Source organism: Geotrypetes seraphini, chromosome 1, assembly GCF_902459505.1.
Source record: "Geotrypetes seraphini chromosome 1, aGeoSer1.1, whole genome shotgun sequence".
Classification (NCBI taxonomy): domain Eukaryota; kingdom Metazoa; phylum Chordata; class Amphibia; order Gymnophiona; family Dermophiidae; genus Geotrypetes; species Geotrypetes seraphini.
The window spans coordinates 405,022,162-405,048,719 of record NC_047084.1 but is presented as its reverse complement, the minus strand read 5'-3'; the positions used below and the strand labels follow the sequence as shown (position 1 = coordinate 405,048,719).

The window sequence follows — 26,558 nt, the reverse complement described above, 5'->3', positions numbered from 1 at the left end:
TCCCCGCCAAACAAATCAAATTCTGCTCAAATTAACATATGTAAAACAGCAACAATCAAAACTAGAAAACAGGTTATGAAACATTAGAAACCTGAATGACAAAAACAGTGCTATAGGGAGACACAGCCTGCACTATCAGAAAGAGGCGCAAACCAGGTACCCCTCTCCCCAAATTTAGTGCTAGATCCAGTCAAATGGCACTCTTATAAAGGCTGGTCCAAAACTTAAATCCAGCTTACCAGTACTTCAAGGCAGGCGATTAGCGAATCAGGCATACATAGGGCTGGTTCCCAGAATAAAGGGAGGATTTACAAGAATGAAGATTAGCAAAGGTTAAGGACTTAATCTTTCATTCTTGTACAATCCCCCTTTATACCGGGACCAGCGGAATATATCAGAGCAGTCCTGAAAACATCAGGGTGGGACTGATGAGCTCGTTGCCAACACTGAGGCACTAAAAGCGGCATCCTCCTTGACCACATCAATCCTGTAAAACTTGGTGAAGATGTGCAAGGAGAACCACGTAGCAGCCCTGCAAATCTCATCCGGAGACACCACCGAAGACTCAGCCCAAGGAGAGGAAACCCCTCTGGTAGAATGAGCCTACATTCCAAGGGGGCTTCTTTCCTGCCGCTACGTAAGCTGCAGAAATGGTCGCTCAAAACCATCTCAAAATGGTAGCTTTAGAGGCAAGCTTACCCTTGAAGGCAGGACAAACAGATGGTCTGAGACACGAAACTCGTTGATGACCTCCAAATACCGTAGCAAAACCTTGCACACATCCAAGAACTGCAGCACCCGGTCTTGAACCTTTGAACCGGAAGGAACAAACGCCGGAAGTCGTACACAAAAGCACCGCAGTAACTGTACTACACAAGAAAGGATCCCAACAAGGAAGAGCTTGAAGCTCCAAAACTCTCTGAGCCAAAGTGACAACCACAAGAAGAACCGTCTTGATATAGATTCATCAAGAACTCCTGCTCCACAGGCTCATAAGGCGGGCGAGCCAGGGAGTGGAGAACCAGATTCAGATTTCACATCGGACAAGGGAGGTACAAATGAGGCCTCAGATGAACCGCTCCCCGTAGAAAATTGACTACGTCCAAATGAACCACCAAAGATCCCCTCAAGGTAACAAGACCTAGGCAGGACAGGCCTGCAATCTGAACCCATAGGGAAGCTACAGCAAGGCCCTTTTCAGGCTATTCTGTAGAAACTGCAGCACCCAAGGAATCAAGGGAGAAAGATCCTCGTGACGGCTGGTGCACCCAGCCTGGTAGCACCGCCAAGCTTTCGCATAGGTTGCCACCAAGGATTTCCGTTTGCTGTGAAGCAACATAGCCATCATCACAATAGAATAGCCCTAGGCCATCAAGGCCGCGCGCTCAAGAACCATGCCATAAGACCAAAGTGGTCCGGGTCCTGCAGACCAATCAGCCTCTGTGTGAAGAGATGAGGGTGACAGGGCAACCTCAACCCCCAGCCCCACCCGAGCTGCACCAGGTTGGCATAGCCCAGGCATTTCTGCCAATCTGGAGCCACCAAGATCACTGCCCCCCCCCCCCCCCGTGCTCTATGAAACACGATAGACTCCTTATCATGGGCAATGGAGGATGGCATAAAGACCCTCCTGTGGCCAGGCTGCCACTACCGGCTTCTCGATGACAGGAGAACCAATTGGCGTTCCTGTTTGCTGCGGTCACCATAAGGTTAAACACTTGCGCCCCCCACCCCCACCCCATCTGTGCACTATGCATTCGAACGCTACCGGGAGATAGACCACTCTCCGGGGTCCAATGTCTGGTGACTGAGAAAGTCTGCCTGAACACTGTCCAGGTCCGCCACGCGAGCTGTGGACAGCGCTACCTGGTGTCCTTCCACCCAGCAAAAGAGCAACCAAGCCTCCTCACTCAGGAAGGAACTCTTTATGCCCCACCAGTTGACATTCCGACAGCTCGATGACAGAGATGACCTTGGAAATGTAAGGGGGCCAGACGAATCGCCCTCAGATCCAGGCAATTGACCGACCACTGGCACTCCAAGGACACCAACTGGCCCTGTGCTGAACAGATATACAAACCGCCTACCCCCAGCTGGAGAGGCTCACAACCGTTGACAGTCACCCAATCCGAAATCCAGAGTGGAAGGCCCCTGGTCACTGACAGGGAACGCAACCCCCATCCCATGCTGCTGCGCAACGCTGTCATCTCTAGGCAGGAGGGCAAGCAATGGGTTCTGCTGTGGATTCCATCAGGGCAACAGAGCCTTCTGCAAGAGACACATTCTGGATCTGGCCCACAGAACTACATAAATCGTCGCCACCATGAGCCCCAGAACTTGGAGATACTGCCAGGCCGTCAGGGTAAGAGTGGTCAGAAGGTGTGCGACTGTCTGAATAGTCTCTTGACAGGATATGGAAAAGAAAACTTTGATCTGTCCTGTGAGAAAGTAAACCCCCAGGTACTCCAAATCCTGGACGGGTTCCACGTGACTCTTCCGAAGGTTGATCACCCAGCCCAGATGCTGCAGCAAGTAAACCACCTAGATCCCCTGGGTCCAAGAGGGAGCTCTGATCAACCAAACGTCCAGATACAAATGGACCAGGACACCCAGAGAGCGGAAATACAGTGCCACTACCACCATTACCTTGGTGAAGGTCCTGGGCGACACTGTCAATCCGAAAGGAATGTAATGTAATGTAATGTAATTTATTTCTTATATACCGCTACATCCGTTAGGTTCTAAGCGGTTTGAAGAAAATATACATTAAGATTATAAATGAGAAGAAGGTACTTAAATTCCCTTACTGTCCCGAAGGCTCACAATCTAACTAAAGTACCTGGAAATTAATAAAGAAGAGAAAATAAAGATGGTTGAAAAAAGAAAAATTCTATGTGAACTTATAGGATGGAAATTAAACTGACAGTGAAGAACTGTATGAAAAATACATATGGAATGCAGTTAGAGAGGTTAGGTTACAATCTATTTATGGTATTTGTTTAATTGGAAGGTGTTAAGGTGGGTAATTTGGGGGAAGGTTATCTGAAGGTAGGTGAATCTTCTGGAGGTAAAAGAGGAGGGGTTAAGATATTTGGATGAATTTTTTGAAAAGCAGGGTTTTGATTTCTTTTCTGAATGTTTTGAAGTTGTCTGATATTGTCATGAGATTGGAGATGGAATGGTTGATTTTTGCTGCTTGTGTTGCCAGAAGGTTGTCAAACATTTTCTTGCGTTGTGTGCCTTTGAGTGGGGGGAAGGCGAAAGGGTTAGAGGTTCTTCTGTGTCTTGAGGTGGAGATTTGGTTTAAGCGGTTGTTTAGATAGGAAGGGGAAGAGCCGTGTAATGCTTTGAATATCAAGCAGTGGAATTTGAATTGGATTCGTGCTTGTATGGGTAGCCAGTGAGAATCTAAGAAGGCAGTTGTTATGTGATCATATTTTTTGAGTGAGTAGATCAATCTGAGGGCGGTGTTTTGTATGGTCTGGAGTTGTTTTATCATAGTGGCTGGACAAGGAAGATATAGGGAGTTGCAATAATCCAGCAGACCTAAGACTAGGGATTGGACGATTAGTCTAAATTGTGCTTGGTCAAAGAATTTTCTGATTTTACGGAGATTTCTCATGGTTAGAAAAGCTTTCTGGGTTGTTTTGTTGATCTGGGGCTGCATTGTGCAACATCTGTCTATCGTAACTCCTAGGAGTTTTAGTTCGGGTTGTATTGGGTATTTGGTATTTTTGATTAAAGTGCTGCCCCAGGCATGAAGCCGCAGAGACTTGCTATGCGCCGGAAAAATGGGGATATGAAGATACGCCTCCATGAGATCCAGGAGGCCAGAAACTCCCCCTGCACCACTGAAGCAATAATGGAACGCACCGTCTCCGTACGGAAGCGGGGCACCTTCAGTGCCGCATTGACCAGTATGAGATACAGGATCTGTCTCCACATTTCGAAGCCTTTCTTTGGAACAATGAAGTAGATCGGAAACCTTCCGGAGCCTAAGTCACCTTCTGGCACGGGCTCGATTGCCGCAAGATCCAACAGTCCGCAGACCGTGGCCTGCACCCGAAGCACCTTATCGGGGCAGTCTGCAGGGGAATCTAGAAAGTACCCAGAAAGAGGATGGAGAAATTCCAATTTGAGCCTGTCACGGAATACCTCCAAGATGCAGTGGTCAGATGAGACAGTCTCCCATTTCGCCAGGAAGGCCGACTGCCGCCCCCTATTCACGGGAAAGTGCCGGGGGCCTAGCATCAGAACTGTTACTTAGGGCACATCTGCCATGAGGAGGAAGGACCGGAATACTGGTGAAGATGTCAAAACGGATGAAAATTGGAATGCCCCAAACTCCTGGTGGGGGGGGGCATTACAATTTTCATCCGTTTCGACATCTTCACCAGTACTCCGGTCCTTCCTCCTCAGACATTGATGGGAGGACCACAGGCATGTACTTCTTAACTAAGTATGCCTGATGGAGCCTTCCCCCACCCCACCCACACACACATTCCGAGGCTCAAATTACTCTTATACTACTTCTAAATTACCCTTCACATTTCTCCAGCTGATTTTAACAAGGACAATCTGCACAACCTGAAACACCTAATCCCCAAGCCCTCTCACCAGATCTGGACACTCACCCTTTTCCCCACACCTGAAGAGGTACTGAGAGGATCTGCTCTGCTGAGAAAATAAAGATCTCAAGAACCGCCCTGTTCGCCACAGACTCAGAGTGCTTGGAAGATTTGAGGCTTTTCACCAGAACCACACTTGTTTCACCAACTGCCAATGCTCTCCCGAGAGCCCCCAAATGCTATTTTCACTGAAATTGGGGCAGAAGGCTCAAGGAGGGTCTCCTGGGGTGAAAAACACTGCAAATTTAGCCCCCCTTGCAGGCCACAGCACACTCGAACATGACTGCGCATCCAACAGCCATCTGCAGCAAACGAGGCTTGAATCCGTTCCATCCCAATCTGGGAAGGTCTTCTGTGACGTTTGGAGCAAAAACGAAGCTCCTAACTATAAAAAATAGTTTTATTCAAACTGGGAAAATTCCAAGATGGCTGCTGATTTTGCAATAAAATCACCTGGGAAAGAAAGAGGAATCCCCAGAAAATGACAATTTCAAGTTTCAAGTTTATTTAAAGATTTTTTAAACCGCTTAATCAGGTTTCCAAGCGTTGTACAATATAGAATTTACATAAAAACATATTAAAACTGGGGATACTAGATAAAATCCAAGTGTCTTAGTAAGACACTGATAAGACATATAGACCAACTTCAGACAATAGGAAAAAGGGGAAGAACTACAATCATAAAAGAAAAGTGAAACAAAGAAGGTAAAACACAAGAGGTTAGGGTAAAAAGTAATAATTTTGATTTTAATTTAATTTTTGTCCTTAAGAACAGTTGTTGTCCAAAGGCATCCTGGAACAAGAATGTTTTTAATTTTGCTTTAAATTATTTTATTTCGGATTCACTGCCCAAATGGTTAGGCAGCGAATTCCAGAGAGTAGGGGCAGAGACAGCAAAATTATTGGAGCGCAATGTATTGATTAATTTTAAAGAAGGTATGACGAGAAGATTGAGACATTGAATGGAGAGATTTTAAAGTATTATAAGGAATTAAAAGGCTGTTAATGAACTCTGGTTGATTGTTTAATTTTGTTGTAAATGTTAAAAGTAAGATTTTATAACTAATTCTATGTTCGACCGGTAACCAAAGTGCATTGATTAGAAGAGGAGAAACATGATCGTATTTCTTTGTGCTACAAATGATCCTAATGGCTTTATTTTGTACAATCTGAAGCCGTCTAATTTCCTTTTTTGTAATGCCTTTATACAGGGCATTTCAGTAGTTTATGCAAGAAATTACTAGAGTGAATCAGTGTGTTCAAAGAGGCTAGTAACTTTGCAAGGGAACGTATCATCCTGAGTCGATAGAAGCATTTCTGAATGACCGTGCTAATGTGAAAATGATAAGAAAATTTACTGTCAAAAGTAACTCCTAACAATTTTAGAGTAGGGACAATTTTGATGGGGAGTGATTCAAGCTTCAGGGGGGCCTGAAGCGTTGTTCCTTCTTTAAAAGGAAAAATCATAAGTTTTGATTTGTTCATGTTAAGAGACAGTTTATTCCTAGTTTATGATATATTGTTCAGATCGATGGGATGGAATAATTGCACATCGTCGGCGTAAGCAAAACGTGGTAAAACCAATAGATTGGCCCACTGTCAGAAGGGGGCGACATAAAGATATTGAAGAGCAATGGTGACAAAATGGAACCCTATGGTATTCCATGTTTGGTGATAAAAGGTTAATGACCCTAGATGATCTGTCAGTAAAGTAGGAAACAAACCAGTCCACGACCTGGTCAAATAAACCGATTTCATGAAGTCATATTTATAGCAGGCTGTGATCTATGGTATCGAAGGCAGAGGAGAGATCTAAGGAAATAAGCAATACTGATTGGTGATGGTCAAGATGATACAGTATTTTAGTGGTAAGTCCTAACAAAGAAAGTTCTGTAGAATGGTAGTCAGAGGGTCGGAAACCTGCGTCCATTGAGATGCCAAGGTCCACTGAGGTATTGTGAGGTGAAGTCTGGCAAAAGGAGTCACGTGTACTGTAGAGGCCATGTGACCCAGAAGAACCATCATGTGTCTCGCCGAGATGAACGGGCGAGAGCAGACCGAATGACAAAGATGGAGAAGAGCTTCCAGACGTTGTTGAGGAAGGAACGCTCTGAGTTGGACAGTATCCAGAACAGCTCTGATGAATGGAAGAGTCTGAGAAGGCTGGAGATGGGATTTCGGGAAGTTGATTTCGAATCCCAGACTCTGCAGGAACCAGATAGTCCGCTGGGTTGCTACTTCGACTCCTTGAGACGTGGAATCTTTGATGAGCCAGTTGTCGAGGTATTGAAATACTTGAAGGCCATGGTTCCTGAGAGCTGCGGCCACCACTACCAGGCACTTGGTGAATACTCTGGGAGACGAGGCCAGGCCGAAAGGGAGTACTCTGTATTGATAATGCAGATTTCCCACCCGAAATCTGAGGTACTGACGGGAGGCCGGATGAATGGGAATGTGTGTGTAGGCCTCCTTGAGATCCAAAGAGCATAACCAGTCGTTCTGCTCGAGGAAGGGATAAAGAGATGCCAGGGTCAACATGCAAAATTTTTCTTTTCAAACTAGAAATTTGTTGAGCACCCTGAGATCCAAAATAGGTCTCAGATCGCCCGTCTTCTTCGGAACAAGGAAGTAACAGGAGTAAAAACCCTTGTTCTGCTGAGCTAGAGGAACTGGCTCGATAGCTCGAAGCTGAAGTAGAGCTTGAGCTTCCTGAAGAAGAAGGGCGGTCTGGGAGGGATTGGAAGGATACTCTCTTGGAGGATGTTCCGGAGGAACTTGATGGAAATGAAGAGAGTATCCCTCCCTGATGATGGGAAGGACCCAGAGGTCGGAAGTAACCGTCGTCCACCGGTGGTAAAAATGGTGGAGATGACCTCCAATAGGGGGAAAAAACGGGAAAGGGCAGAACGACTGAGGTTATGCTCTGTTCTAGGCAGTCAAAAAGGCTGAGGAGCCTTAGGTACAGCAGACGGCTGAGGCTTTTGCTGCTTCTGTGGATGCTGCCTCTTGACAGGCTGATGAGTAGCAGGAGCCTGCTTTGGTGGAAAACGCCCTGATAGATTTGAGGAGGGCGTGTAGATCGAGGAGGAGCCGGCTTCAGCTTGAGAATAGATGCAAAAGACTTCTCATGATCAGATAGTTTCTTGGTGGCTGCCTCGATGGACTCAAAGAGGTCATTGCCTGCACAAGGAACATTAGTCAGCCAGTCCTGCAGGTTAGGATCCATGTCGATAGTACGAAGCCAAGCAAGACGTTGCATGGCCATAGAGCAAGCAGTTGCTCGAGCAGTTAACTTGAAAGCATCATAGGATGACTGGAGAAGATGCAGACGGAATTGTGATAATGAAGCAATGACTTCTTGGAACTCAAAGTGCATACGAGAATCCAGATAAGGCATAAACTTTGGAAGAATGGAAAGAAAGAACTCAAAATAGGTGATAAAATGAAAATTACAGTTGAGGACTCTCGAGGTCATCATCAAATTCTGGTAGATGAGAAGACCAAATCTGTCCATTGTTTTACCTTCCCTTCCTGGAGGAACAGTAGCATACACCTGGGAAGGATGAGATCTTTTCAAAGAAGATTCAACGTGAAGGGATTGATGAGACAACTGAGTATTGTCAAAGCCCTAATGATGTACAGTCTTGTACCTATAGTCCAATTTGCCTAGAACAGCTGGAATGGTATAAGGAGTTTCCAGACAGCGGACTTTTAAAGAAAAGAATAAAGAAAAAACAGTGATTCGTGACAAAAATAACACAAAACTGCGGTCGTAGAGAAGGCACAAGTGGAATTACTTCACGCAGAGAGTCAAAGAAAGACTTCTCGGCTACGCAGAAAAGTAAGAACTGAAGAGACGCGCCCTGCGCTGGGCGGGAAGGCACTCGTGCATGCGCGGTACGGGCAACTCGAAACTTCGAGTTTCTTCAAGCAAGTCTGCTTGTGAGGTGTCCGCATCAAGGCTCCGTCGGATGACGTCACCCACTTGTGAGAATACCTGCCTGCTTGTCCTGGGATAATTAGACATATCCTGAGTGCTAATATTTTGGTCCTTAAATGATTGGATAAATAGATTGTTTCCAAGTGTTGGGTAGAAATCCTGATAAGCTGGAATTAACCAAGTCTTTAATGTAAGGGCCGAAAATGGAAAAAAATCATCTTAAAAGGAAAGGAGGGATAATCTCTGTACTAGTCCCTTTTATATTAAGCAAATTAATACATCTTTGAATTTCCTCCAAACTAGGAAGGGTGAAGCGAGAGCATTTTGAATAGGACAGGTTAGTTGAAGTATTAGAATCCACATAATCTGCAGAGTGGCTAGAAGTAGAGATAAGTGGGAAAGTCTCTAATTTTCTTTACTTTGTCGATAAAGTAAGTGGCGAGGGCTTCTGCTGAAGATGTAAGATTGGATTTGTTCATTTCTTTTTTCTTTGTTGTTAAGGATTTAACTATTGCATATAAAGTGGAGGAGTTTTTAGCCTTCTTAATTTGTTTGGTATAATATTCTTTTTTGATTCTGTTAATTTCGGATCTGTAATATGCGGTATGCTCCTTGAATTTATTAAGATTGATAAGTGTTTTATTGTGCCTCCATTTTCGTTCAAGAGAAAATAATTATTTTTAAATAGGTTTAGGTTTGCTGAGTACCATGGATTTTTTTGTTTATAGGGAGAGATCGTGAAGGTGATTGCTGGTGCAATAGAATTTAAGAGTTTACCAATTGACTAGTTCCATACTAAGATTTTATCTTCAACAGTAAAGCTGGATAATTGCTCTACAGTAAGGCTGAAGTTAGATGAGATGTCTGCAGCTTCTAACTTGCTATAGTTTCTGGTGGTAATTGTTTTAGGTTTTAAATTACTTTGGTAATTTGAGTTTAGTTGTTGAAAAGAGACTAAAAAATGATCTGACCATGGGACTTGTATAGTAGCTAATATTTGGAAGTTGTTTCTTTGGGATGCTTGGGTAAGTACCATATCTAAGGTGTGACCAGCAATATGGGTGGGACTAGTTATTAGTGGATACGGGTCCAAGTCGTTTAAAAAAGTAAGGATTTCTAACGTAAAGGCATTGTTGGAGTCAAAGCGAATATTAAGTCACCTAGAATGACAGGATTGGCAGAGGATACACAAAAGTCCAAGATGACAGATTGCAAATGGGTTAATGTAGAGACATAACAGGAGGGGGGATATACATTAGTAAATAATTTAATGGAGGGGAGGTTTTACATCTGACCTCCAGGTATTTCAAGGGGCTGCTATTATTGGAGGAAAATTCAAAATCAGCCAATATGGTAGAACGATAGATTACGGCTAAACCCCCTCCTTTTTTTTACTAGACGATGATTATATTTATACGTAAAACCGGGGGGTCAAGAAAAAGCCAAATAACTTTCCTCGCCCTTACTTAGCCAGGTTTCAGTGATAAATAGAAGATCAAATTTATTTTTTTTAAATGATATCGGAGATCATATGGTGTTTCGATTAAGAGATCTGGACTAGACCGATTTTTGAGAGGTTTGTTAGTGATTAATTAGGGGATTTTAGAGGTGGGGAGGGGTAAACTAAACTAAACATTAATCTTCTATACCGCTTCTTCTCTATAAATATAGAGCTCGACATGGTTTACAAAAATTGGGAGTTGGTGGTTAGGTTAGGGCATGCATGGAAGCCACCGAAAACCCCCTTTTTAAGACCCCCCCCCCTAAATCGCTAAAACAGGCTGTCAGTCTATTACGCACTGTTTCATTGTGCTGAATGGGAGAAAATCTAGAAGAGCATGTAGGGAGATCTAAAGCTTCAGGAAGCTGTAAAGCTGGATTTCAAGTCTTCAGACCTTCGGATACGTGGTGCAACCATTTGGCGGAGGCACGCAGTCCAGTTCCAATCCCGGTTGCATCTCCACGGAACCACTCAGCCTGTGCTACACCCACTAGCGGAAGAACCTGGGATAAGCTAGCTCCCTATCCTGGATCTGTCCTGCAGGCTGTCCAACAATCTGATCTCCCGCCGCAAGGATGTCCCTGCAGGGAACCTCTACAGCACGAGGGCAAACCCACAAAGGAAATACCCAAAAAAAATACTGAAAACTAGTAAAAGAAACACAAGCAGCTCCTACAGGCTGGCATGTAGAAAGCAAGACTGCGGTCCAAGGGGCATACTCTATGATATGCTATCAAAGGGAGGAGTTAAAACTTCAATCATCTAAAGATTTCTACAGTGCCTGGCAGCTAAAGATGCATAAAACCCACTGGTCCCGGACTAAAGGGGGGATTGTACAAGAAATGAGCGTTATACAATCTAGCAAAATCCCTAACTTCATCTTTCATCTAGATCAGGGGTAGGTAATTCCGGTCCTCAAAAGCCACAGGCAGGTCAGGTTTCCAGGATATCCACAATGAGATGGATTTGCATGCACTGCCTCCTTAAGATGCAAAACCATCTCATGCATATTTATTGTGGATATCCTGAAAACCTGACCATGTGGCTCTCGAAGACTGGAATTGCCTACCCCTGATCTAGATGGTCAAGGCTGAGGAAAGAACCTGTACACACCACCAAACCCAATTATTTCTTGCAGAACTGTGAGTAGTTAGAGCAAATATTAATTTATGTGACAACTGTATTTTATGTGGATTCCTTAATAAGTGCAAGGTGTTTCCTCTCCATAAAAACACACAGATTCTCAGTCTCACTTAAGAGTATAAGAAAACATTTTCAATTAATCATGACAAAAAACAAACAGAAAAAGTGATTTACCTGCCGTGTGCAGAAATTATATAATATAACGTCTCCGGCACTTGTTGCAATACATGCAGACTCCTGGTCCAATAAATCCTGGATTCCAATAATGCGGCCAGTGCCATCTTCAGAGAGAAAGCCCTCTGCAATCAGGGAGACTTCATTTTTGAGCTTTTGACATAAACAAAGACATGATAAAACAATGATCTACATACTAATTGTTTCTATAGTGCTATTAGATGTATGCAGTGCGATACATATATCCAGATACTCTCGCTCTCTAGCCCAGATGTATTAAAGTCAGTGATCATTGCTAAACCTGTTTAACAGCTTTAGCGGCGATTGCATTTGCTGACCCAAGCAGGAAACGGCTCACCACCTGGTTTTCTGCATGATCACTCATTCCCCAATCTGAACATGCAAATAAGATGATTAATATTAAAATGTCATGTAAAATAGTAAAGCAATTGATGCTTCCCGATGCACTAAAAAAGTGATCGCTTTCAGCGATAAAAAAAAAAAGCAAATTTTTTTTTATGGGCATAGAAGCTGTAGATATTACACCTGCACAATATCTTCTCCAATAGAGAAAGAAATAAGAGAAAAATAAAAAAACAACCCACACCCCCTCCCCTACTAACAACAGCTTTCTCCAAGAACCACCCCTTCCCCACAGCAGCAAAAACGTCAGGAGTAAAGCGCACTTCCTCCTGCCATGCTGACCCCACCTCACCCGCTTGAGAAAAAAATGAGAAAAGGGACGCCCACTCATTCCTGCCACAGTGACTGCCCCCACCCCCACCCCACGCAAGAAAAAAAAAAAAAGAGAGAGAAAAGGGATGCTCGCTCACTCCCTCCTGCCACTGAAGGCCCACTCCTGCACCAAGCACCCCCCCAAACATCCCCTACCCACCCCTTCCCCCTCCCCAAAAAATGCAAGAGGGCTGCCCACTCCCTCCTGCTACTGGAGGTGGGCCTTTCCCTCCCCAGTGCATCATATGATGCACAGGGAGGAGCCTAAGGCCCCGATTGGCTCAGACACCTAAGTCCTGCCTTAGGCCCCTCCCTGTACATCACATGATGCACCGGGAAGGGAAGACTGGCCATTTTGATCTGGTGGGCATACAAGAGGAATGGACTGAGCTTCCCTCAAGCTCCAACTTCTCTAAAAAGGTACAAGGGTATTCGATGGGACCTCCAGTGACAGGAGTCGACATCCCTCCTTCCTTTTTTATTTTCCTGTGGGAGAAGGTTTGTGAATGGCATCCTGCTGTTTTCACGGGAAAGGAGGCTAGGTCATAGTGCCAGTTCATAGGGGAGAGCCATCAGTGGGATGGAGGTGCTTTTTTTTCTCTTTTTTTAAATGGGATAGATATTGTGCATAACACGCACAGTATCTGTGCCTATTTAAAAAAAAAAAAAGGGGTTTCCTGCCCTGAACAGTGGAGTGGCAGGAGGCTGCTCTTTGGGGCTTCCCCTGCCGGCTCTGCGCATGTGTGAGAGTCGCTCTCACAGCGATCAGACGGCAGAGTCAGGGATTACAATGAACATCGGCTTGAATCATTTTTAGTGCATCAATAGCTCTTTCTGAATTGGCCCCCAAAAATCATATCGGTGTGGACCCACATGGTCTTACCAATCCTCTTATTCTTAAGTGCATCTAGGTCTTTGTCCTATCTCCACGCTTTGATCCCATTTAACAGCCATTTATCCTCTGGAACCTCCACTAATAGGATTAGCAAACTAAATCAGAAATGAAACAACTTCACTTCTTGGCCTGCACATACATCTTATTTTGCATTTGATACACTGCTTTTCAGAAGACAAAATCAAAGTTCTGTGGGCATGGCACAGTTACTTACCATAACATGTGTTATCTAGAGACAGCAGGCACATATTCTTACATGTGGGAGATGTCATCCATGGAGCCCCAGTATGGACAGCTTTAAAAGAGTATATCACCATTTTTAAGTTTTTAGAAACTTCACGACTGCCCATACCATGCATGCCCGAGTGCCTTCCTGCCCAACATTGGCTCGTGGTACCTCAGTTCCATAAACAAGCTAAGAAGCCAACCAGGGGAGGTGGGTGGGTTATAAGAATATCTTCCTGCAGTCCCTAGATAACACCCCTTATGGTAAGTAACAGTGCTTTATCCCAGGACAAGCAGGCAGCGTATTCTCGCATGTGGGACTCCCTAGCTTACTACAAAGGGATGGAGGGAGTGTTGGCCATTAAGGGAACAAATTTTGCAAAACTGCTTGGCCGAAGTGACCATCCCATTTGGAAAGGGATTCCAGACAACAGCGAGATGAGAAAGCATGAACTGAGGACCAAGTAGCAGCTTTACAGATCTCATCAATAGGAATGTAAGAAAGCTACTGAAGCTGCCAAAGCTTGGAATTTGTGAGCTGTGATACGACTCCCAAGGTGCAGCCCAGCCTGAGCATAACAGAAGACAATACAGGCCGTCCCTACCCGTTAGGATCAAAGGAGATGAACAGTTCAGGTGATGACTAATATCCCATGCTGCTCATCCACATTGGCATAATAATACTGCCAGGTACCCCTGCAAACATATCAAAAGTGACTGTGGCTCTGGGAGAGAAGGTGAAGCAGTCATGTGCACAGGTGGTATTCTCGTCCATCCTCCCTGTCGAGGATAAAGGTCAGGGAAGAGAAGCTCACATCCTGGAGATGAATGTGTGGCTACGTGGATGGCGTTGTGAAGAACATTTTTGGCTTCTTGGACCATGGGATGATTTTCCAAGGGCTGCTAAACAGGGATGGTGTGCATCCTATTACAGAAAGGAAGTGTCTTTGCCCGCAGAATGGCTAATCTACTGAAGAGGGTTTTAAACTAGAAGTGATGAGGCATGGTGATCAAAGTTCCAAGTATAAGCCACTACGTTTAGTGTGCCACAGCTTGAGAAAATTTGCAGGACACTGCTTTAGAAGTAAGAATATTGGGAAATCATGTGAACAATTAGCATTTGGAAGTGGTTGAAGTGTCTCTTTATTAGCCGTGAAGATTTGCACCTTGCCACATTTTCTGAAAAGTATGTTTCCTATTACAAAAAAATATATATATTGAGTGGATGGATTTGAGTGCACTAATGGAGTCTTTTTTTAAGATGATGTGTTCTCTTCAAACCTGAACTTGTAGCAAGAAGTGTCAAGAAGGAGGCTTTGAAGTAGTGTAGGCTTTGAATACTCTTTCACTACATTTGTGAGCAATATTGAGGTTTTTTCGCCACTTTGTTGGTATAATCCTATTTCTCCATAAGTCCTATTTTGAGTTAATTGAGTTGATGAATGGAGTGTTAAGTAGTTATTAAAATTAAGTATTGTCATTTATAGATTACCATGCAGCAAGATGCAACAGCAAAATATATCATACCGGCTGTATGCCGATATACAATTTTTCTTTCCAATTGAAGGATCATTGTCCTTGGCAGTGCAGAGATTGAATGATATTAAGTAAAACACTGAATACCTCTACACGGATGGGAAAAGGAGGCAATGTCTGGATAGCAGTATAACGTATACTAATGCTCGAAGTATGGGAAATTTCTGGATCTAGAAGCTGTGATGGAAGATGAGGAGTTGGATATAGTGTCGATCACAGAGGCATGGTTCACGGAGAACCATGACTGGGATGTAGTTACTCCGGGCTATAATCTGTTCAGGAAAGACAGGGTAGGAAGAAAAGGAGGGGGGAGTAGCGCTATATGTTAAAGATCATATTAAAGTCACTCAATTGCAAGATCTGCAGGGCAAGGGAGAGGCACTGTGGATCAATTTGGAAAGAAGGAATGGTGAATATATTTACATTGGTGTGATATACAGGCCTCCTTCAGAGACGGAAGAAGTAGATAGAGATTTAATAGTAGACATTCAGAATATCTCTAAAAAAGGGGAAGTCTTACTAATAGGTGATTTTAACATGTCGGATGTTGATTGGGGAATCCCTATTGTGGGGTCTTCTAGAAGTAGGGAGATCCTGGATTCTCTACAAGGAGAACTGTTCCAGCAATTGGTAATGGAACCCACGCGGGATGGGGGTCATACTGGACTTAATGCTTACAAACGGGGAAAGTATTTCTGATGTTACAGTGGGCGATAATCTGGCATCCAGTGATCACTGCATGGTACGGATTAATATTAAGATGTATATACTTCTGTGGGGGTTGGAGGGAGTTTGGGGGAAGGGGATTGGGGGGGTGGTTTGGGGTATTGGGTTTGTGCTGTCAATTGCTGCTGTTTTGTCTTGCAAATAAAATAAAAACTGTTTCAACACTAATATTAAGATGTATATAGATGGCTAATTCAAAAGCAAAGGTTCTAGAATTTATTTTTTTTTTTTTAAACCAATAAAAAACTAACTTTGGATGGGGTTTTACGTCAAGGAATTGTTGTCTGGGTGGGAACGTCTGGAAGGAGCGGAAATGAAGTGGGCAAAACTGAAAGGAGCGATTGTAAGGACTACAAACCTTTGTGAGGCAAGTATGTAAAAGTAAGAGAAAAAGAATAATAATAATAATAATTTTATTCTTGTATACCGCCATACCCAGGGAGTTCTAGGCGGTTCACATCAATTAATTAAGATCCGAGGTTACAAGCGGATTTACAACATTTTGTCTGAGTTACAAGCAACGATATAGTTGAGGTTAGAAGGGAAGGGAGAGAGAGAGAGAGAGTCAAAAAGGGGAGGGGAGGAAGGGGAAGAGCAGTAAGGGGGGAGGAGGTGGTTTCGGTTCATTGCAGGAGGGGGGGAGTTAAGGGTCCTGTTCGTGGAATAGGTGAGTTAAGTAATTTTCTGAAGCCAAGGTAGGTAAGGGCCTCGAGCACAATTTGGGCTAGCCATGGGTTCAGCTTAGCCGCCTGGAAGGCGAAGGTTTTGTCTAGGAATCTTTTGAGATGACATAGTTTTAGGGAGAGGAAGGCGAACAGCTGAATTCTGAAGGATTTCTTATTGGTACAATCCAGAATGAAGTGTGGATTGATGTATCTTGGCGATAAACCAAATACTGTTTTGTAGCAGAAGCAGGTGAACTTGAATAGGATTCTGGATTCGAATGGCAGCCAATGCAGTTTGTGGTAAAAAGGAGTGATGTGTTCCCATTTGTTCAGGCCGAAAATGAGGCGGACGGCGGTGTTCTGGATCATTTTTGGTCTCCTGATGGTTTTCTTCGTGGAGCTCAAGTAAATGATATTGCAGTAATTCAGTATGCTGAGAATGGATGATTGTACTAGTAGGCGGAATGAGGTTGTCGTCAAAGTATTTTTTTATGGTGGGAAGTTTCCAGAGCACCGAGATGCTTTTCCTGACTGTGAGATCGGTGTGATTCTCTAGGGATAGATGTTTGTTCAGCGTGACTCCCAGTATTTTTAAGGTTTGTTCGAGGGGAAAAAACCGTTCCTTTCACTTGAATTGTGGTGTCTTTGATTTTGTCTTTGGGGGTGGCTAGGAAGAATTTTGTTTTGTCAGGGTTTAGTTTTAGTCTGTAGGATAGCATCCAGAGTTCTATCTGATTGAGTATGCTTGTAATAGAGGCGAGTAGTTCTGGTGTGAAACTGATTAGCGGGATGGCTATTGTAATGTCATCTGCATAGATGAAAAATTTGAGCTTGAGGCTTTGCAGGAGGTTTCCCAGGGAGACGAAGGTAGACATTAAACAGGGTGGGGGACAGGGGGGGAGCCCTGCGGAACACCGCAGGAGTTATCCCAGCTATATGAGAAAGAATTGTTCTTGAGTACTCTGTAGGATCTATTTCGTAGGAACCCGTTGAGGACCTGGTCAGAGATGCTGATGTGTGCCAGGAATTCTAGGAGAATGATGTGGTCGACTAGGTCGAATGCACTGCTCAGGTCCAGTTGTAAGATCAAGGCGCTGGAGCCCTGGCTAAAGAGTGTGTGCAAGTGGTCGAGTAGGGAGGCTATAATGGTTTCAGTGCTGTGGTCCATGCGAAAGCCCGATTGATTGTCACTTAAGATGTTTAATTTTTCCAGGTATGCGATGAGTTCAGCATTTACAACCCCTTCTGCTATTTTGGTGAATAGCAGGATGCTTGCGATCGGTCTGTAGTTAGATGGGGCATTGGGTGGTTCTTTCGCGTTTTTTTATGATTGGGGTTATCATAATATGGCTCTGCTCTGGTGGGAAATTTCCTGTGGATAGTAGGAAGTTAACCCATGTCAACATATTGGCTTTGAAGTGGATTGGAGCAGTTTTCATAACGTTTGGGGGGCAGGTGTCCAGTCTGCAGAAGGAGTTGGTATATTTGTTGTAGTATTTGTTGAAGGTTTGCCAATCGATAGTTGTGAATTGGTTCCAGCTTAGGTCTGTTCTGGACCCTGGGTCTGGTTTAGATATGTCGGTGTCTGGGAGGATGGGAAAGAGCTCATGGGGATTGGTCGGGGTGGGTAATGATGATCTTAGTTTTTGAATCTTGGCGTTGAATAAATCTGCTAGGGTGTTAGCGGTTAATGTGGATTCTTCATGGTTGTTAGTGAGTGTCTCGATGTTGTATAGGTCATTAACCAGTTTAAAGAGGTTGCTACTATTGATTGTAATGTTTCCAATTTTGTGGGAATAGAAATTTTATCGTTTTTCCTTGGTGAGGTTTTGTAATTTTTTAGTTTAAGTCTCCAGGCAACTCTGTGCTCCTGGGTTCCAGATATAATGTTCTCAGTGGTGGCTCCTTCATTGTGGAATTCCCTTCCAAATTTTATTAAAAATGAAAAAGATCTTATTTCTTTTAAAAAATTTCTAAAAACTTATTTATTTCAAGAAGCATTTGATTTATGATATGACCTATTCTAGATTTTTTATATCCTTCTAATAATCAACAATATTTTTTTCTCACCTCACCCCATTCATACCTAATGTATTTTCCGTTTTATGTAAAATTTTAACAAACAATGTAATTGTAACTTTCCCCCTCCTTCCTCTTATTCATGTTTGTCCAAATTGTTTTGTCAAGTGTCTAACTCATATAAATTATATGTATTACCACAATCTGTTGGTTTTTAAATTGTACATCGCTTAGATATTATAATAAGCGATACATCAAATGTAAATAAACTTGAAACTTGAACTTGAAACTTGATAAGCCATAATCTTTCTGATTTTCTAAGGTCTCTCTTTATCAATAGCAGTTCTGAATCGAACCATCCATCCAGGTTTGTAGTTCTAATTCTGCAGGTTTTTATGGGGGCAATTTCATTTAAAATGTTTGTGCTATCTTTGATCCAGGAGGTCATAAGTTGATCCGTTTCTTCGATTTGTTTTGTGTTAATTTCATAGCGGGACCAGAATTCTACTGGGTCTATCTTTCCTCTGCTAGTGTGAGATTTGATGTTTCTTGTTTTGCTGTTTTTTTGAGGGTTTTTGTTGGCAGCCAATAGAGAAGTTACAAAGTCTGTGATCAGACCATAGGGAGTCTGTCCAGTTGTCTTGTTTCCAATAGAATTTGGGGTTGGTTGGTTTTTTGGAGGAGAATGTCACCACGTCTAACTGATGACCTCTTTGGTGGGTTTTGATTGGGGGGGGGGGGGATTTGAAGTAGCCTAGTTGGGAGATAAGTGACCAAAGGCTGCTTTTGTTCTCAAAAGTAGTAGCTGAGAAGATAAGGAATAAGAGGTTAGCTTTCATAAACTACAAAAGATCACAGAAAGAAGAAGACAAGCAAAAATATCTGGAAAGAGGCTGGTTGTGTAGTCAGGAAAGCAAAGATGCAAATGGAAGAAAATAGCTGACACAGTAAAACCGGGAGACAAGACATTTTTTAGATATATTAGTGATAAGAAGAAGAGCAAGGAAAAATTATGTTCTTACCTGTTAATTTTCTTTCCTTTAGATGCAGCAGATGAATCCAGAGACCAATGGGATAGCACACATCTACCAGCAGGCGGAGATAGAGAAACTGATTAATAGGTGGTCCTATTGGCTGGCACTCCTCCTGTATCTCCAGTATAGCTTCTTGCCCAAGCATCCGTAACCATCAATAGGCATAGCATGTAAAAAATTTCTTTCCCATAACAAATCTCAAAAGGCAATAATACAGAATACAACCATCAATAATAACAAACTTCGAAAGTTGGAAAAGAAAAAAAACCGATAGACAATATCCAGAAAGGGTGGGGCTCTGGATTCATCTGCTGCGTCTAAAGGAAAGAAAATTAACAGGTAAGAACATAATTTTTCCTTCCTTAGCAACAGCAGCAGATGAATCCAGAGACCAATGGGATGTAGCAAAGCAATCCTTTATCTGGGTGGGAAGCAAACGCCACCTCCGCAACAACCGAAGCATTAAATGCATCCACCGCATCCAACCGGTAATGCTGAGATAAAGCACTCTCAGAAGACCAAGTAGCCGCGAGACAAAACTCCTCCAAGGAAAAAACCTCTGGACCGAGTCCAAGAAGTAGCCATCGCTCTGGCAGAATAGTCATGAAGTTCTTTCGCCAACCGCTTCCCTGCCATCAAGCAAGCGGAAATAATGTCCTCTTGGACCCATCGAGCGATGGAGGCTTTGGACGCCGCCATACGTTTGGGGCATCCCGTGAAGAATACAAAAAGGTGATCTAAACCACCAAAAGTCGTTAGAAACCTAGCTCGCGGAGAACGCTACGCACTTTCTAAAAATGCAGTGAATAAAAGCACGTCTCCCCATTTCTCCTCACAGGAAGAAGGAAGGAAAAGTGAGAGTGTCATAAAAGAAAGGATGACACCTCCTTAGAAAGAAATTGTGGTACCGTCCGAACTGACACCCCAGATATTGTAAATCAGAAATAGGAATCCCCGCCAAACAAGGCCTGCAACTCAGAAAACCGACGAGCTGAAGCCATGGCCACAAGTAACCCCGTGTTCAACGGCACAGCCCTTTAGAGTCTCAAAAGACAAGGATGAAATGAAGCCTTTGGTAAACTGCAAAGAAGTACGTTAAGACTGTATTCCGGACAGGACTTTCTAAGAGGTGTATGAATATACCGTACTCTGTTTAGGAACTGAACTACATGAAGCTGAGAAGTAAGCGAAGAGCAATATACCTAGGCCTTGTAACAAGCTAAGGATGGCACTTGAAGCTGAAGGGAATTAAACGCTAAGCCCTTGGCAATACACTTGTGCTAAAAAAGAACTCTGGAAGGGTGCAAATGTTGAGAAGTACCCAAGAAAGGAAAACCTCCAAAAGGAAGCAGAAGCCACAGGTGAAGACGTCTGTATTGCCTGGATAAGAGAAGAAACAACCTGCTTCGCAGAACCCTTAAACATCAGCCATGACTTTTCAAAAGCTAGGTTGCAATACCAAAGTAGTACGAATATCCATGTTGATCGGACCCCTAGGTGAGCAAATCCGGAGATACCAGGAAACTCAACAGTCTGGCTGTCGAAAGACTCAACAGATCCGCATAGCAAGGATGGCGCAGCCAATCCAGAGATTATACAAATACTGTGCCCTGAAAGCGAGCTTGAGATGGCAAATCCAAGCCATCATCAGCCAGGGGAAAACACTAAAAAAAGAGAAACCAGAGGCGAGAAAGAAGCCACGCTGCTCCCCCCTCTGACTCCCATTCCCTGTGCCCGCCGAAGAAGCTAGGAAGCTTAGAATTTTGAGACGAGGCCATGAGGTCTAGTTCCAGGAGATCTCACTTCCATAAAGAGCTGGAATGCCTGAGCCAAAATTCTCAATATCCAGGATGTAGAAGATTTCACTATTACTAACATTTACTCTTTCTAGAGCTTACACACTGTAACATACAATAAATGGGCCATGCTCACATTTCGCGGAGAGAAAGTCTATCAAACTCTTTTCCTGACCCATAAAATGATCTGCCAACAGAAGAGGAAGATGAGGGTCCACCCACTGAAGTACAACCACAACTTTACCCGCCAACTGAGTACATCACCTACTGCCCAGGCTGTACCCTGAGAAATACCCCCATTCTGGAAGAATGGTCTGAAGCTCCAGAAACGGTAGCCTGACCATGCTCCAGAGTGGAAGAATGAACAAGTACTGAGTTGCCTCTTAAGACCAGACTCCTGGAGCTGAGGATAGAAGGCACCGAGCCCCCCAACCCGACAGCCCGGGATGTTTGGTGGCCATGAGCTAGTCCAACAAAGACCGAGGCATGTCTTTGAAAAGAGAAATCTTGCCGAGCCACCAAAACAGAGAGCGATGCTTGAGGAGCCTACCAAATAATTGGAGCCCTGAGATACCAGGAACCACCGGAACAAAAGCAACAGCTGTAGCGTTATAATGGGAAAGCAAGCCGAAGTTCCCAGTGGAGTCAGCAACATGGATCCTAGAACCTGTACAGAATCCCATACTCTTGGTCATGGTGACCGAAGAAGAATGCAAACCCGAGACTGTGACCCATCGCCCTAGTCTCTGGGAAGAAACACAGTTCTCTCCTATATGAATAAAAACATCTCCCCGATATACCTATAAATCGTACAGGAGAAAAGAGCGCTGTGCCAATTCGAAGATTCACGTCCAAAGAACTGAGGAAAAGAAACCACCCTTTTCGTGTCAGTCAAATGGCCCGACTGGAAGACGTCCGAATCAAGCAATCAGTCAAGAAGAAATTAGGTGAATCGCCTGGTAGCGCCAAAACGGTAGCACTGCCCACATTTTCTAAAATGTTCGTGAAGCCTTGGGTAGGTGAAATGGCATGTGCCAAAACCGGAAGCGCTGCTCCAAGAGAGGCAAGCAAACCTAGTGCAGATTCGGAGTCCATAGTGAAAATGTAAATATTCTCCCAATTTTACTGCAGAAATGTGTAACCCTGAGAAACTAATTCAGCAGAACGGGATCCAGCCTGCCCAATGTCCCCGTCTTGGGCACCATGCAGAAAGTGGAACAACGTCCCTTAGTTCCCGAAGAACTACTAGAAGTGCCCTGAGGACCAGTAACACTTAAAAGGGAAACACAAAACACAGAGACTCCAAGAACGAACCGGAAACCTGAGGAGGATGCAAAGTTGCATGCATCCTGAAAAATGTGCACAGACCCCTGACCTGACATTATAGCGTCTTCTCCCTCATGAGAAAGCCTGAAGAGTCATCGGAAGAAGTCAAGATTCCCTCAGAATGAAGTGCAGAAGCTCAGGGAATGGCAGGATGAGAACTGTAGGGAGGCCAGGGGAAGAGAGAAAGAAAGACAGAAATAAAGAGGGGGGCCAGAGGGAGAGAGAAAGAAAGGCAGGAATAAAGAGGGGGTCAAGGGGGAGAGAAAGAAAGGCAGAAAGAAAGAGGAGGGCCAGGGGGAGAGAGAAATAAAGAGGGAGGCCAGGGGGAGAGAGAAAGAAAGGCAGAAATAAAGAGGGGGGCCAGGGGGAGAGAGAAAGAAAGGCAGAAATAAAGAAGGGAGCCAGGGGGAGAGAGAAAGAAAGAGGGGGGGGCAGGAGAAGAAAGAAGAAGGATCAGAGACTCATGAAATCACCAGACAAAAAGGTAGGAAAAATGATTTTATTTTCAACTTAGTGATCAAAATGTGTCCGTTTTGAGAATTGATATCTGCTGTCTATATTTTGCACTATGGCCCCCTTTTACTAAAACGCAATAGCGGTTTTTAGCGCAGGGAGCCTATGAGCGTCGAGAGCAGCGTGGGGCATTCAGCACAGCTCCCTGCGCTAAAAACCGCTATCGCAGTTTAGTAAAAATGGAGGGGGAATATTTGTCTATTTTTGTATAGTTGTTACTGAGGTGACATTGCATAAAGTCATCTGCCTTGACCTCTTTGAAAACCCGCAGAATATAAATGATAATTAACATTTTCTCTGCGTACAGCGTGCTTTGTGTTTTTAAAATTTTATTGTTGGTAGATCATTTTGACTTGGCCACAAAGGTAAGGGGGAGGGAGGGAGGGGAGCTGCTGAAAGACATCTAGTAATCCTTGCAGGCTTGACTGTGCAGGGAATTATTTTTGTAAAATCATGTTTTGTTATGTGACTGGCATTATCTAGACTTTAATTTCTATGAATGAATAGAATGAAAATGATATAAAATTACTTGCTTGCGGGGACCGCGTGTTCCGGCTCACACAAGGAAGGAGGGGGTGAAAGGGAAAAAGTTTCTCTTCCTTGGAAATAGATTCTGAAGTGACCTCATCAAAGAAGACCAGCACCAAATGTACAAGAAATCCCTTAAACAATGTCAAAAGAGCCCAAAATAGAAAACTGCTACTGCCTTGAGACTCCATTATTGAAGGAATCAACTTGAAATCACAGAAGAGACAGGAAAAGGTTAAATGCCTCATGGAAACCTCAGGTACAAAACACAAACCAAATTGTGAATGAAATCAGAGCAGACAGTAAGAATTATAAAATTGATGTCATTATCCATCTGGAAAAAAAGGCGTACTAGAAATAATGCCTCAGCAATATAATTTTCAGAAGTTCTATTTGCTCATGGTAAGGGAGAAGAAAGACTGTTAGTGATGGTGGGGGGACTGATAGAAGATATGAAAGAAGGGTGGTAGAAAGGAACAGATGGTAAAGGAGGGAGGGAAGGGTGATGGTGGAAAGGAATAGAACAGACATTGAAAGAGGGTAGAGAGGAACAGACCCTGAAAGGAAATGTGGAAGGCAGAGTGGGGAGAAGACGCTGGAAGGGAAGAAGACAGATGCCAGACTATGGGGGAGCGGAGGGAAGAAGATGGGTGCTAGACGGGGACGGTGACGGAGCGGTGAATGGGATGGCAGTGGCGGTGACGGGGCGTTGAAAGGGATGGCGGTGACGGTGAAGGGAACGGCAGTGACGGGGTGGTGCAGAGGATGGTAGGCCGGGGACGGTGCAGTGACGGGCACAGATTTTTTCCCCGTGTCATTCTCTAATATAAATCTGCCCAAGCTTGTCCCAAAGCTGGTGAAACATACAACTTGTCTGAACCGGAAAGGAGAGAAGCCGCATACCCTGACCTAAGTCAGCTGTAAATAAACTACCGGAACGCTGCAGCTCTCCCGCCATCGCCGGAGATCTAAGCGCACGCCTGATTCTCGCTGATACGTGGCCGCTGCATCAACGCTCCTAGAAACATAGTCAGATTCAAGCCCCGCAAAATTTACCCTGCCGCGGCCTGCATAGAAAGAAAATCAGACTCGGGGAATAATCAGAAGAACAGTGCGGTGCTTCCCACAGCGCCGGAAAAAACATGTCCCATCTCATGCGCGCTGCTATAAACCGGCACCTGCACAATCAGCTTCACATGGCCGTGACAAACACCGATGGCCCTCCTCTTTCTTTCTGCCTTTCTTTCTCGCCCTCTTGACACCCCTCTTTATTTCTGCCTTTCTTTCTCTCTCCCCATGCCCCCCTCTTTATTTTTTCCTTTCTTTCTCTCTCCCCCTAGCCCCCACAAAGCCATCGTGCCAATTTCTCCACTTCCACAATTCTTTCCCTACCCTCACCCCCCAGCCATCAGCCGATTTCTCCCTGCTCCTTCCCCGATGTCCTGAACTTCATCGGGCAGCAGCAGCATTCACAATTCACTGCTGTTGCCCGCTTCAGGCCTTCCTCTCTGTCGGGTCCTGTCTTCATGAAAATAGGAAGTAGCCAGGACCCGGCAGAGAACAAGGCCTTAAGCCGGCAACAGCAACGAATTGTAAATGCTGCTGCTGCCCGAAGAAGGTAATGGAGCACCGAGGCAGACCACTTCTCCCCCCTCCCAGCCGAACCCCTGCTGACCCTCCTATCTCCCCCCGTGAACCTTTCCGACCCTCCCAGCGAGAGCAGAAAACCTCCTTTGCGGCTTTCTCCTCCCTCTGCCGCATCACTGATGACGTCATCAGTGATGCGGCAGAGGGAGGAGAAAGCCGACGCTACTGGAGGGAGGTTTGCTGCTTTCGCTGGGAGGGTCGGAAAGGTTCACTTGGGGGGGAGAAATAGGAGGGTCAGCGGGGGTTCGGCTGGGAGGGGGGAGAAGCGGTCTGCCTCGGTGCTCCAAGGCCTGGCGCCATTACCTTTTTCGCCCCCCGTCCCCCCCTTGGTACGCTACTGCTCTCCAGCTCTCCTTAGTTTGCTGGTTTTCTTTTTAGGCGACCGGCATGCTTTCAAAGAGCCGCGCATGCGCGGCTGCTCAAAGTTCAATCTTCTGCTCTGCTGCAACTTCCTGTTTCCGGTTGGGTCAGAGCAGAAGATTGAATACTGAGCAGCCGCGCATGCGCGGCTCTTTTGAAAGCGTTCCGGTCGCTGAAAAAGAAAGCCGGCAAACTAAGGTGAGGTGGAGAGAGGAAGCTGGTTAAACGATCGAGCGGGTGAGCGGGTGGGGGCTGCGGGGACCGCACGTTCCTTTATGCCTCACTGCGGTGACAAGACCATTCACCGCTCCACGGGGCGGTGATGGCCTTGTCCCCGTCCCCGCAGAGGCTGCTAATTTTCATTCCCCTTTTTTGGCGGGTTACCCGTGGCTAAACTCAGTAGCCGCGGGTAAACCGCCACCGTGTCATTCTCTAATTTATATGTCTATGTCTATGTTCCTGCTGTATTCCCTTGAAGGAAGCTGATAGTTTAATCGGACTCTGGGGTTAGCACTCAAGGGGATTACCAGAGAGACTCTGACCTGTGCTAGGTCACCCAGTCTCGATTTGTCTCCTGACTGGGTCGACATACGGCAACTCACGGCACAGTGAGATCAGCAGTAAGGTAGTGCCCTGTATTTCACAGGACTACTACTGCTGCACTGAAACTCAACGAGGAGAACAAGTGCGAGCATGAAATCACACCGCTACTGCCGCGCTGTAACCAACAATAAACCAAGCGCGTGCATGCAAAGGGCGGGAAAGTCCCGGCTCCCTCAACGGATTTCTAGTCATAAAACTTAACCTCAATAAAATATCCATTCCTTAAATGTATGTTGACTGAACCCACAGTACTAAGACTCCCAAACAAAACTTGAAGTTCAAACAACAGTAAAAAAAAAAAACAACAACCCACATACATACTCACAAGCTTGTTGTTAGGGCCGGTTGAGGCCAGTTAGAGCTGGATGTGCAGCACTAACAGAGCAGAATGTAGCAACTGTGGTCTCATTTTTTTTTTTTTAAACAGAGGGGAAAGAAGAAAAAAATTGAGACCCAGTCAGATCCTCTAGCAATAGAGGGAGGGTGAGGCAGGGACCTGGGGGGGCCCAGGTGCAACCCCTAAAGCCGGCACCCCGTTCAACCGGACACCCCTGTCTCACTGAA

At 44.7% G+C, this 26,558-nt stretch overlaps 1 protein-coding gene across 3 annotated transcripts in view; it reads right to left on the bottom strand.

Annotated features, from left to right (window-relative positions):
* ELP1 (elongator complex protein 1) overlaps positions 1-26,558 on the bottom strand; it is an 882,162-nt gene that overhangs the window by 837,714 nt on the left and 17,890 nt on the right. For all 3 annotated transcript variants that reach the window (XM_033918172.1, XM_033918151.1, XM_033918160.1), the window contains exon 2: positions 11,387-11,539. Coding sequence is in view for 2 of the 3 variants with exons in the window: in XM_033918151.1 (XP_033774042.1) it covers positions 11,387-11,539 (153 nt within the window). In the remaining variant the exon portion in view is untranslated. The remainder of the gene's footprint in view (positions 1-11,386; positions 11,540-26,558) is intronic.